We start from the raw sequence: 12,662 nt of genomic DNA on the forward strand, positions 1-12,662 counted from the left end.
TGCCGAAAGATAAATAATTTTCAAGTTGAGTGTTTTGATACACGTCACAAATTCGAGATCGATTACTATTTTTTTCTATGGATTATTTTGAACGGAAAAAAGCGATTTGATGTCTTAAGTGTAGACATTTTGGATGATGCTTTGGTTTAAATTAGAACGTTAACATCAATATTGAGTGCCTTCAACATATTATTGTTTGGTGTACAGGATGAGTTACGGTAATACAGAATTTAATTTAACATAAACTTATATGAAAATTATTATCACTGTCACCCTGTAAATGTACTAAAATTTGTTTAAAAATCACTCGAACGTTATAACTTACACTGAAGTGGTTTCTGAAAATAAATATTGTGTCAGAACTAATTAGGCGATAATATTTATTTAAAAGACTTCAGAAATAATTTGTGGCTATTTGGTTACGTTCGTACACGTTGTTGGCCATATTGTGATTACTTTTCTTTGTTTGTGTTAAATGTTTTAGTAAAATGTCTTCAATTGTTGTAATAGCAATAAAAGGAAATATTGGATATAAACATGTTTCCCTTTTCATTCACGTGAAGGTTCTTAGAATGAGGTTGTTGTGTTTTCGGGAATATCTATGCAAAATATAGTTTTCTCGAAGTAAGTAATCCTTTTTTGCAGAATTATTTTGATCGTTACAGGTAAGTAATCAAAATAAACGAAAACAAGTTAATTCAACTGTTAATTTACTCCAGTACATAATTGGTACTAGCTACTGAAAAGGTGTTACATGTACGATCAACCTCAAAAATAAGAACCTTCATATTGCATCAAAAACATTTGCTGGTCACCACTTATTAATATAAGCTGGACAAGAGGAATATAAAAATGCGTTGGTAAATTTATTATAACAATACATTATACATTTTACAAAAATTCTTTAAAAAAGCAACAAATTCATCCTGAAGCTTTCAACTCTCTTGAATGGTTATCGTTCATTTAAAATTTCTAATTTCAATACAATTTTATGATACTAACTATTACCTACAATATTAAAACCACTCTATAGAGATAGATAACTTAACAAACAATTAAATTGTTTAAAAAAAAATAAATTAAGCTTGGTTATATCCCACAAGTAAGTCTCGTAAGTTGCTGATCGTCATTTACCTTATCCTCAATGAACAAAATGCCTTTATATACAATTTATTTAACAATACATTGATAAGATACGAACCTTTAACGTAAAAATTTGTGATTAGATAATATCACTTAGATGAGATGAAATCCATTTCAACTGGACATCGATGTGTCAATGTGTGTTCTACTTCTGGAATTACTCTTCGTTGTGTTAATCAATATATAATTTTCCAATATTAAAATATAAGAAACTCGTACTCTCTAAAATATGTAGAGTAGAGAAAAACTCTCTATGTCATATTTCATATTGTTTATGTTTTTATTTTTCTTCACTCGGGTCACAATTTTTAGTTAGTTATTATTTTTATATTAGTAATAATAAAAAGGTAAAAACAGTAAAAGTTTTATGTCACCAGTTTTTTTTTAAATCTGTCTTCTTATATTTTTTACAAAAATTATTATTTCTGGAAATTAATTATTTCTAAATATTCTTACCCAAACCGACAGCAACGAATAGTAGTTGTAGAAGCTCAAAATCTTAGTGTTCTCAAGCTCGACAGGGCTTTTATATAAAAAAAACATGCTTATCAACAATGTTGTATTGTAATTTACACGATAAAGATTGGCGTTATTTCAAAAATCTATTTACTTTTTGATAAAAACTAGATATGTAATTTTCCACTATCCGGCCCAATCGGGTCTAAGATCCGGGATCCAGCTAACCATCATGATACTTGACTAAAGTACTTTATTGTGTTTTTTTAAATTTGTTTCATAAGCATGATCAATAACATTTTTTACAATTCATGGCTTAAAAACCATCTTGAATATAGCCACCAATTTGCACATTTTGACAAGGTAACTAACCATCGGAAGAAGTCTCTAAATAAGGTTATATTTAACAGAGTGTATATTTTAAATTTTAACATAAATACACAGAATCATAGAGGTTTACAATAGTTTAATTTCTGCAATTTAGCTTAAAATATCCGCAATATTTTGTAATGTTAAATCAAACCGGACTTTCAGTAAGTAGCTACTCATAATATGCAATTGCGATGAAGTTGGTTGTTTTGATACACGTGCAGCTTTTTAAATTAGTAACTATTTTAAGGTAATAATATTAACCAGCAAGTTAAAATGATAAGGATTTAATTCATTTGAAAGGCACTTTATTCTAAATATAACTCAGTACAACATTATGTACATAATTTTATTTTTTAAGTGTGTAATTCTCATAATTTGGATTTGGCCAGAGATTAGTTATATGTTGTTGAATGGTGTTAAACAGGACGAGAAAAATCATAATATAAATCTTCTTCTTAATCCGCCATTGGCAATCATTATTCTGGATGTAGCAGCTCTGAAGATGTCAACTGAGGTACATTCAAACCATCTTCTTAAGTCTGTCAGCCAGGAGTTTTGTCTTCTTCCTACTGATCTTTTTCCTTGTATTTCTATAAATCTGAACACTAGGAAAATATGTAATAAAGTTGTTGTGTAATATACAAACCCGTAGATAATGATCCAAAAGAAGCTTCTGTACTCTATTGTTTTTTCAGTTAAAACATCTTAGTTTGCAAGAATTATTAATGCCAGATCAAATGTCCTAAACTAACCTAACCTAACCTAATATAAAGTTGAATCATTTTACAGATAAATTTGCTTAATTCAAGAAAATTATAATTTTAATTAATATAGCATCGCAGTTTTGAGTTTTACATACATTATAAGATGTATACATAATACATATGTAAATCTTTCTCTTCAAAATACTTTTCTGTAAATTCAGTTTTAATTTTACGCAGCTCTCCTTACACTAAACTAGTCTAAGAATGTCAATAACTGTCAACATTTTTAGAGCTTTTATGTTGTTTGACAATCAAATTTGACTCGATCGTCATGTTAAACTAACATATGCAAACAGTTGCACATATTACACTAAATAAAAAACAAAAAAATTACTGAATTACTAATTACACTTTTCTTTTTATTTTCATTGTATTTATATACAATTCTTAAAGTAATAACTAATCTCCAATGGTCAGGTCGTTGTTGGCAATTCCAGAAACGCTGGTAATCGCATCGGGACATTCGATCTGTTCGAAAGTGACTGCAGGGTTGTCAGCATCCTCGTACCATTCAAATCTGAATTCGCATCCTGATTGAAGTTCGTCAGGAAGAGAGGAGCAGTCAGATTCGGACGAAACTCCGCCGTATTGCGCACCCCAACCGGTAGATGAAGTGTTCCACTGAGTTGAGCAACCCAAAGTGAAGATTCCGACACCACCTGATAACCAAAGTGTTAAAAATGTACTGAATATTGCAGAAAAAAAGAGAGAGTCTTACTTCCGGGCATTTGAACGTCAAATTGATTTGTTCCCAAGTCACTTCCAGTGTTGATGTTTTGGACGATGAACGTTTTGCCTTCCAAAGTGTCGGTGAAAGTCAATTTAAGACAAATACCACAGTAGCTGTTATCGACACCACCAGTGAAAGAAGCAGCGACGAATCCATAAGCCAAAGTGTCGTTAACTACCCATGGTTGGAGGTTATTGCATACATAAGAAGAACCACCTATGTATAAGATATATCAATGAATGTATTCTGGATAACTGAAAAATACCTTACCAGAATCGCAACCGGAAGTGACAGAGGCGTTTACACGAGTAACACCATCAGCAGCACAAGAGTTGACAGGGTCAAGATCTCCAACATTTTCTTTCCAGGCACAGGAAGGTTTGCAGCAATCCCAGTAACGGGTGGTGGTTCCAGATCCACTCAAAACGGCATGAACAGCACTAATTGCTAGAATAAAGACAACGCTTAAATTAATTCTGTCCACTAATACAAATTATTAACATTCCAAATTTAGAATAAATATCGACTTTTTCAAGTGATAACATTGTTTTTATTCTGGATACAAAAATAAATGTTCTTACCCAAAGCACCAATAATAGCAAGAACAAAAGACTTCATCTTGGTGGTTTTGTTGTAGTAGTAGCTCAGATACTTCTTGGTCTCACAAAATATGATTTGCCTTTATATACCATTTTTTTTTGCTTATCAATAATAATACATAATGACTACGTTACCGATAATAGCCAGACTTATTCTTGAAATCTATTTACCTTTTGATTATCATTAGACATGAAACGGGTAGTGCTTTTTACTAGCAATCGTAACCGACTCAAACCAGTACTCTTTTTTTGTTTCATTTCACAAGTCGGACCTGAATGAGTATTTTATTTACTCTGTTTATTGTTTCTCATGTTATTTTTGTAAATGGTGATTCTTTTTAAATAAACGGCTCAACTTAACATTAGTTATTTACATTACTAGTGTGGTATGAGCACTTTTATATTTACGAGTGGGAAGCATTGCGATGTGGTGATCACACGAGTTCATCTATTAATTTGCGATACCACACGTCAGTTCAGTCAAGTCTCAAAAATTTAAATTGACAGCCTGTTTTTTTATTTTATTGTTTTTTAGGCTCTCTTTGATTAATTGACAAACAAAACAAATGTGTACTGTTTTGCACGATTTTATAAAAATGTAGTTTCTTACATTTTTTAAGCTGTCCAAAAGAGTACACAACAAAAGGTTATCAAAAAAATCAAGACTATTTCAAGGAATAGCTATTTTTAACAAGAAGGAACAGCCGGCATAATTCCTTTGATGTTGGGGTGATGTTTTTGGCTTACCTCGGTTTGCCTTTGGTAGGAAACATGTTGCCGGTTGTCCCTTATCTTATTTAATTTTGAAATAAAAATTGCATCCAATTTTCAGAGTCAAATATAAACTAATTTCTTATGAACATTTTTCATTTTTTTACTTTTAATCATTGGAAAATATCAATCCTTATTAACTATCATTAACTGTTGTTTTAAAACTTGTTTTCCTCTTATTAAATTTTTTTTTAGTTAATTTGTGATTTTTTTTATATTATTTCTTCTTTCTTAATTCGTCTTGTCAAAAACCTTTATCAGCAATTTACCCATCTTTGATTTTAAATTTTCCTCGCTTATATAATTACTATTTTAAAACAAATTTGTTGTAGACAAAACAAATAATAAGATATTCCTGATGAGATGTTAATAATAATGGCAATTAAAACAATTAAGATTAAATTGCCGGCTTATACCGGCATTCTTTTTTGTGTTTGAACAAACTGAGAAATTAACATACTCTGTTTAATTATAGATTGTTAAAGTGATCGATTATTGGATTAGAATACTTCATGATTTTGTTTACCTTTCAAGGTAAAGATAGTATTGTCTATTAGGTAATTCATGTAGTGAAGTGTTACGTGAAGGATCATTCGATTTGTGTTATCGATCATCTTAAAACTTACAACAATGTTGATGACATTCAGTCTTGTTTTTATCTTTTTCAGCCTTCAAAAACTACTCTCTTAAAAAAAGTTTCAACGTAAATTTTGTCACAGCAAGTAACTTATTAAATAACTAAAAATTAGATGACATATGGATATTTTACGTGATATAATAGCTATTTATGTAACCAGTTACGAAAAGATCGATTTTGTGTAACGAATGAATGTTTGTAGGGCGAGCGCAGCGAGGTCCTACAATTTAAATGAGTTACACAATAAGACATTTTCGAAACGTGTTGCATACATAATTTTTTCTAATTTTGACCAAAAAGCGGTAAAAACCATCTTTTAAAGTGATTTAACACAAATATTCACTTTCATAGCACCTTGTATAAACAGTGACAACGACATGTTATGGTCATGTCGCCCATATGTTTCTACGGAAATGCATAAAAACAGGGAGTGATGAAATTAACTTTTCATAACTAGTTACATAAAGTGATACTTTATGTAACTAGTTACATAAAGTAAAACGTTTTGTCACTCTAATCAGTTTTGAAAAGTGTCACTTTATATGCCATAATTAGAAAAAACATATTATAACATTTTACTAAGTTTCTTGAATTTTTTTTTTACAAATTGAAAAATATGCTTTCACGCGCTTGTCTACTTGTCACTTGTAAAAATATATCTCAAAAGTATTTACTTAAAAAAAAAAACACTTGAAGATGTTCGCTTGGTTACTATTTGCGTCAATAAATTGTCTAGACCTAATAATACTTTTTGTCTTTGTTTCCAAACACGTCCTAGTACTTCATTATAGTACTTCAGGCAACAATGTAATTCGTGATTTCGGGGAGCTAAAATTGGACACGATAATCAAGGTCGTTTCCTTCTATTTTGTTCCCAAGAAGAAATTTGTACAAACTTGCAAGCAATTAGGCCTTTAAGGAGCAATTTGTTTAGTTGCAGGAGAAGTTATATACGCGACCGGAAACAAGAAAACGTTATCAAACAACACCACGCTGGGTCGTACAGGAAGGCGACACAGAATGGGCGGAATGACATCGAGTAGCAGTGCAACTTCCTGCAATAGCAACGGCAACGATAATATATTGCAACCGAACGGCGACATTTCCTATCACGAATCACATTCAAGAAGGCTCAGCAATGGTACGTAACTAAAATTATTTCAATCAAATACGATATTAACAATATTTCAATAAAGTAATTATTGCTATTCATTCTATAGAAAATAAAGTGGTAATTAGATAGTAGGCAGTTACTACTAAACGCAAATTAATGTACTATTTTAAAGCAGAAACGATTTTTCAATTAATTGTGTAATAACTTTCAAAAATAACGGTTTGTATGTTACGACCTCAGTGTAAATAGCTAATTACGCATAGTTTTCCATTACGTTACGACCGTCTTTACGACTTTACACTTGGTCGTAGGTAAAGTATAGTATGTTACACCTGCTCTAAGGTATTTTACGCACTCATAGAGTTACACACCCTCCTAACTTTTTATATACTGCGTAAAATGCTTCTTACAGCATTAGTTACGTAATATACTATTATATTTTTTTTTACATGTCAATTGAAATTAATGCAATTTTATGTAGATTATTTTTTCCAAATTTTTTGAAAATCAAAAATATTATACAGAGAGATAATCGCCGATCATTTTTCGTGAAATATGTTTTTCCAAACAATTTGTATGTCTATGTGTCTTTAGTGCAAGCCTGGCACATTACTTTGTCCAATTAGCTAATGTTTTACGCATAATTCTAACGAATCTATTATGATGATTATTTAATATGCATTTATAAGAGAAATAAGTAAGAGTCTGTTTATTTATTATTGCTACTTGGTAGTTTAAATCACGTAATGTTCACGTTATCAACGAACAATACATTTGACATCTAATACATAATGGCATGTACCAAATTAAGTATCCATTGTGTGTAGCTTATTTTTAAAAACGATGCTTTCTGATAAAATATAATATCAATAATAAGTAATGTAAATGACCTCTTGAATTATAAAAATATCGTAAAAGAAAAGTATGTACTTGCTAAAATAACTCTGTTGTTTATTATGGCAGTTACTTGGTGATAACTTGATTCAAAGTCCTCTAGTAACTTTACGTGTCCAATAATCGGTATTGAATCATGCTCGGTAGTGTGGATATCTTGCTCCTGCTCTGTAATCTACTTGAACCCCCTGAACTTTGGGTTTATAGGGTGGATCCAGCTTCAAACGACACTAAGCTCGACAATGATATTAGCTGCGGCAAGAAAGTTATGCTAATGAATGAGCAGCCATAATTGACTTAAATCCAGATAGGTGGCGCCAGAACAAGTTTCTCGCATCAGTTAACTGGATTACGTTTATTCCCGAAGGAATTTCAAGCCTTGGTCTGGTCCATTGTAGTTTTACACGGTGAAATGCTATGAAACTAAATTCAATCGAACAGGGACGAGGAGCCTAAAAACGACAAAAATGGAAATGATTTTCTTTTCTGGAAAAGGGAGATCGTGACAAAGCACACCCATCGGAAAGTTTTTCGGTGCAAAATGAAAGCCATAAAAACAGGAAGCGTTTTCCTAATATTTACATAACACAGTATTAATTTTGTATAAATTTACATGTCGTTGGCGCTATATTTGCATCGCTCTGTTATTTTGTGAAACTCATTAAAATTCAACAGTGTTTACTTAATCTCCTGGTCCGAGAACTAAAATTGTCGAGAATCATTGTTAATTGTACGTGTAGTTTCCAACAATACCCTGTTTATGTAGGCTAAAGAACGTTGTATATGCTTGAGCACTCTGCACACCAACATATATTACCACAAACGGGGAAATAAAGTAAAACGCGTACTAAACTTAATTAAGCAATTAGGCCAAACAGAAAGTACTTATATTACAGATCCTGCTGATGATTCTCCTCCGGAACCGGCACCACCAGAAATTCCACCACGAGGCGGATCACTGCATTCAGCAACATTACGACGAATGACAGAATATCAATTACCGAATAATGGAGACGTAATCTCAAGCGAAGAAACTCAGTACCTACCAGCAGGTAATTGCAAATTTTTGATGATTTTAAACTAATAATGGAAGCAGCACTGTGGGTAGTTTGTGTATAATTGGTCTAAAGCTAAAAGCTGCTTTTTTTGATCAATCATAAACTACTACCCACTGTGCTGAGATTTACACAAACGCTGCACATGTAGACTTATCATCCAATAGTGAGGCTCGAAGTATACTTACTTTAGAGAAGTTTTCTTATCTCAGAAATTATGCTTTTTGTGAAATTATGCTCTCTCTGATCGAATTTACTTATTGGCAATTATTGGATTTGGACTGGTTGGAATAACCGTGGACGTTCTGTGTTGCGCACCCTAACTAGAATCATGCACATTAAAATCAAATTTGAGCCCGTCTGATTATTATGTCAACCGGAACATCAAGCAACCAAATTAGATCGCATATATCCCACCTTAAATCAAACAAGCAGCTCTTTGTGACATCGTTAGTTCAATTCTCGGCGAAGGACGGCCGGGTTTGGTCGCCGTGTCGCGTAATTTTCCCAGGGAACATGTTCGATGCATACTAATTCGATGTCTCTAAACTTTATTGCCACTTAGCGGGACATTAATAGTGATTGTGAATCCCGTCCGGTGCGGAGCAGCAGTCACCCCCTGCTGGGACCTAAATTAAAAAGGATTCATTGCTACACGTCCAGGTTGGAACTCCGCACGTTTTTGCCTCATTTGGGAGGTACGTTCTCTGGTTTACTAAACACGGGATTAAATCAATAATTGATGGATACGATAGGGGTCGAAAAAAAAATGTTTCAAGTGCAAATTGACTTTTTCATGTACCCTCATAATTTTTAGGAACCACAAAACTGAAGCGTAGATAAGAAAATAAAAGATATGCCCTTCGTCTATAACCATTTTCAGTCTAGACACTCTTATAGGAATAACGGCTTATCAAAAATGTATAATGACAAATTGTGGTTTGAATAAATCATCTCCATCTAGTCGCCCTTGTTTTTGTAAGGCGAATACCCTGTAATAATAAACTATAGAAAGAATCACATATTCGTAAATAAGTCTAGCATTAAGCTTACAAATAAGTAAAACAATACAGACTGAAACCCTTCATAAAAAGAATCTAAACCGACATTTTGAAAACGAATACTTATTTTGAGAGCTTAAGGGTCTGCCATCAACGGAAAAATATAAAATTTGCGAATATCAACAAAAATACTTTGAAAAGAGGCTAATTTTTACATTTTCCTTTACAGTCTGTTCGTCGCGTCTTATTCAAATTTTTAACTCGTGGCAATTTAAACAGATATATTCTAGAGGGACGTTTCCGGATGAAAAGAACGTTTTAAAAGACTTTCTCTATGAAAAGGCGTTTTCCAAGAGAACCTTTCCGTCTGCATATGACATCAATAATTCATTTTAATTTGGTTAGTTTGAAAAGACATTGAGCTGTCTTACTTCAGATTTTATGGGTTTTCACGTAAAAGTACCATTCTTCTAATAAATTAAAAAGGTAGTTTTTGGATTATTTTTAAATGCAATTTGCGGTAATAAAATGTGTTTTTGTACGATAATTACTAAATAACTCATCTGACATTCAAATTATTGAACGACAATTCACTTAGTGATGGGGCTTTACTTGGAAGGGAAGAGCAGCTATTTAACAAATTAAATAAACGACGGCTCGCTTTGAAAGTCGGCAGACATTTTATTGCTTCATAGAGATTAATATTTTTAAAACGCGGTTCTGCATCTGCGACTGCCGTTGTGGATATTTATTTAAATTGCTTCCAGTTAAAAATTGGAACGGGACGTTGCGACTGCTGTCATAAAGCAAAATATGAAAATTGGCTTCTATTTGGTAAAAATATTCAAAAGGGAGTTGCCCGTTTGACTCTTACATTTTAATTTTACTGTTCTATGTTCCTTTATACTGACTAATTATTATTCGATCCTCAAATCAACCAAAATTTTTTTTTCTTACGTTAATCCAGAGAAACTCTCTAAAAATTGAACTCCTTTTGCCAGTTAGAAGAAATTATTTAGTATCGGCCAGTAAATTCATTATTCTAGAAAGAACTACTAACAAAGATTTTCCGCAAATATTTGCGGTAAAATTGCACCTACTATCTAAACATTTAAATCTCATATTCTGTCCTAAATCTGGATGGCGGAATAAAATTCCAGAGGAAGTCAAACTCAGTACGAGAACCTCAACTAAAACGGAAATCCAACGCGGTGGAAAAGGTGTGAGCAAATATGATAAGCGCGCTAACGAATTGATGTAAAATGCTTTTAAGGTGCGAAAACTTTGATATGCATGGGGGAGTATTTTTGTAGTTAAAATTAGAAAATGTTCCAAATATACTCTGCCAGATTGTGAAATTGGAATTTAAAAGAAACTTTGTGATGTCAAAAATAAAAAGAAAACCTGTTGCATGCTGTTGCAATAAGACGAATCTTCTCATGTTTGTGATTCAACTTATTTTGTCTATCTAAGCGTAGCATGCTTCTCTTCTTGTAAGTTTAATTATAGGTTTGTCAGAGATGTTCAGTAAATTGTATAATTTACAACAACAAAACCCAAATAAACTGATTATCTTTAAGTTGTATCTTAAGAGACTTGGATGACCTATTTCGAATTGAACCGAGAGGTGGCGACCTCGCAGTGTAAACGGGGTTAACTACATCCCCGTGTATTGACCGGTAAACTCGGTGGCATCGCACTGAAAAGCGTCTTTTTGGCCGTTTACGTCGACGCCGTCTTGTTGGTTATGTCCGACTGATATTACACCCAAGAATCTCTGAAATATTCCACTTTTGATGGTTCAATATTAGAAAGTTGAAGATATTGAATCGCAGTAGATATGAGACGTAAGAAAGTTGAACGAGCGCAATTTTGTAGTTTGTATTTTTATTAAGGCGAAAACTTGTTCGCTTTCAAATTGTAAAGTTTAGACGTTTTGCCCGTAATATTTCTTAACAGTTGAACGGTAACTGTACTGCAATGCGGCTGTAATGATTATCAGTAAATTTTTTACCTTTTAAGGGTCATCTGTTACAAGTTCACGAATATCATATTTTTTCAGGATGCTGACAATTTTACCTAAACTTCAGTCTAATGTAAGCAGATATTAATTAAAACAAGACACTGCATTAACAATACTATTATTTTAAATTTCAACTCTAAGAAGTGTCTGTTTGCTATTATTTTTGCGCCGAGCGGAAATTACACAAACTTTAATTGCTGGAAACTTATTTGATAGCTTCCACGTCAATTCCCTTTAAACAGTCCGGCCCCCAATAATTACTCGAAAATTAAAGTTTATTATTTTTTGTTTCCCAATAAAGGAGAAAGGAAAGTCGGATAAAGGAATTACGAGTTAATTGGGTTTTATTACTTATCTGGCTGAACGATTTGGAGAAGAATTAAGAAAAGAGAATTTTATCATTATATTTTATGGACCGCTAGTTTGTCGGTTTATAATTTTAATTAAGTTTCTTATCTTCAGATACTTTCTTGCAAAAATACGAAATTTCATATACTTCAGTTAACTAAAAAGCAGGCAACGAGAAATTAAATGCAGCATGTAATTTAAATTCTCGCATTTTCACTCCCCAACTCATACCAACAAAGGAAAAACACTAATATAATTAGTCTTTATCGTTAAAAGTAATGTTCATTCCCGAATCTGAACATGAAAATTTGTCGGATTATGGTACTTTCCCCTACATTAATATTTATATTAAACAGGAGTTCGAGAAGTCTTTTAAAATCGCTATGCATAACAGTTTAATCCGCATTAGTCCGGAGTGAACGCCCTTAGAAGCACTACTTCCTTTTGCCTTGGACAAGTTCCGTGTTGCTAGTAGTGCCTGCATTATTATCCCACCGAGGACCATAAAGACATAATAATTACCGCATACTTCACATTGTTGAGACTAACAAGGAAACTTAACGAGGAATTATAGTAGAGATAAGTTCAACTAGAATTTTTATGGCTTAGATCGAAACTCTACTCTTAAGTTATAGTTAGGTTTTGTTTGTCTTATGCCAGTTTTTCCGACACTTTCAAGTCGATTTTAAGTACAACTTAAGCTAGGTTTTTAATGTGACTATTAAAAATGTCAATTTTCAAGTTACAAGTATTTG

The 12,662-nt window shown here is 32.5% G+C and overlaps 2 protein-coding genes across 7 annotated transcripts in view; one reads left to right on the forward strand and one right to left on the reverse strand.

Annotated features, from left to right (window-relative positions):
• Ten-a (Teneurin-a transmembrane protein) overlaps nt 1–12,662 on the forward strand; it is a 155,851-nt gene that overhangs the window by 64,088 nt on the left and 79,101 nt on the right. For 3 of the 6 annotated variants that reach the window (XM_081982261.1, XM_081982262.1, XM_081982263.1), the window contains exons 5-6: nt 6,407–6,613; nt 8,377–8,532. In XM_081982261.1, the coding sequence (XP_081838387.1) occupies nt 6,407–6,613; nt 8,377–8,532 (363 nt within the window). Of the gene's footprint in view, nt 1–125; nt 625–6,406; nt 6,614–8,203; nt 8,316–8,376; nt 8,533–8,571; nt 9,234–12,662 lie in introns of those variants that run through there. The other 3 variants (XM_081982265.1, XM_081982266.1, XM_081982268.1) reach the window with 3 other exon arrangements.
• Nucleotides 3,074–4,203, reverse strand: LOC145730842 (endoglucanase-like). The gene is made up of 4 exons (XM_081982285.1): nt 4,047–4,203; nt 3,736–3,912; nt 3,454–3,681; nt 3,074–3,394 (listed from the first exon to the last, which is right to left on the reverse strand). Exons 1-4 carry the CDS (start codon nt 4,081–4,083, stop codon nt 3,135–3,137), a joined length of 702 nt encoding a protein of 233 aa, XP_081838411.1. The 5' UTR covers nt 4,084–4,203; the 3' UTR covers nt 3,074–3,134.

The sequence above is a fragment of the Ips typographus genome, linkage group LG6 (genome assembly GCF_016097725.1).
Source record: "Ips typographus isolate SLU linkage group LG6, UJ_Ityp_2.0, whole genome shotgun sequence".
Lineage (NCBI taxonomy): Eukaryota > Metazoa > Arthropoda > Insecta > Coleoptera > Curculionidae > Ips > Ips typographus.

Coding starts and splice junctions, on each gene's coding strand:
- LOC145730842 (XM_081982285.1), bottom strand. CDS start 4,083: ATGAAGTCTTTTGTTCTTGCTATTATTGGTGCTTTGG. Junction 3,913..4,046: donor TGCTATTATTGGTGCTTTGG/GTAAGAACATTT, acceptor TCTTTATTCTAG/CAATTAGTGCTGTTCATGCC. Junction 3,682..3,735: donor CACTTCCGGTTGCGATTCTG/GTAAGGTATTTT, acceptor TCTTATACATAG/GTGGTTCTTCTTATGTATGC.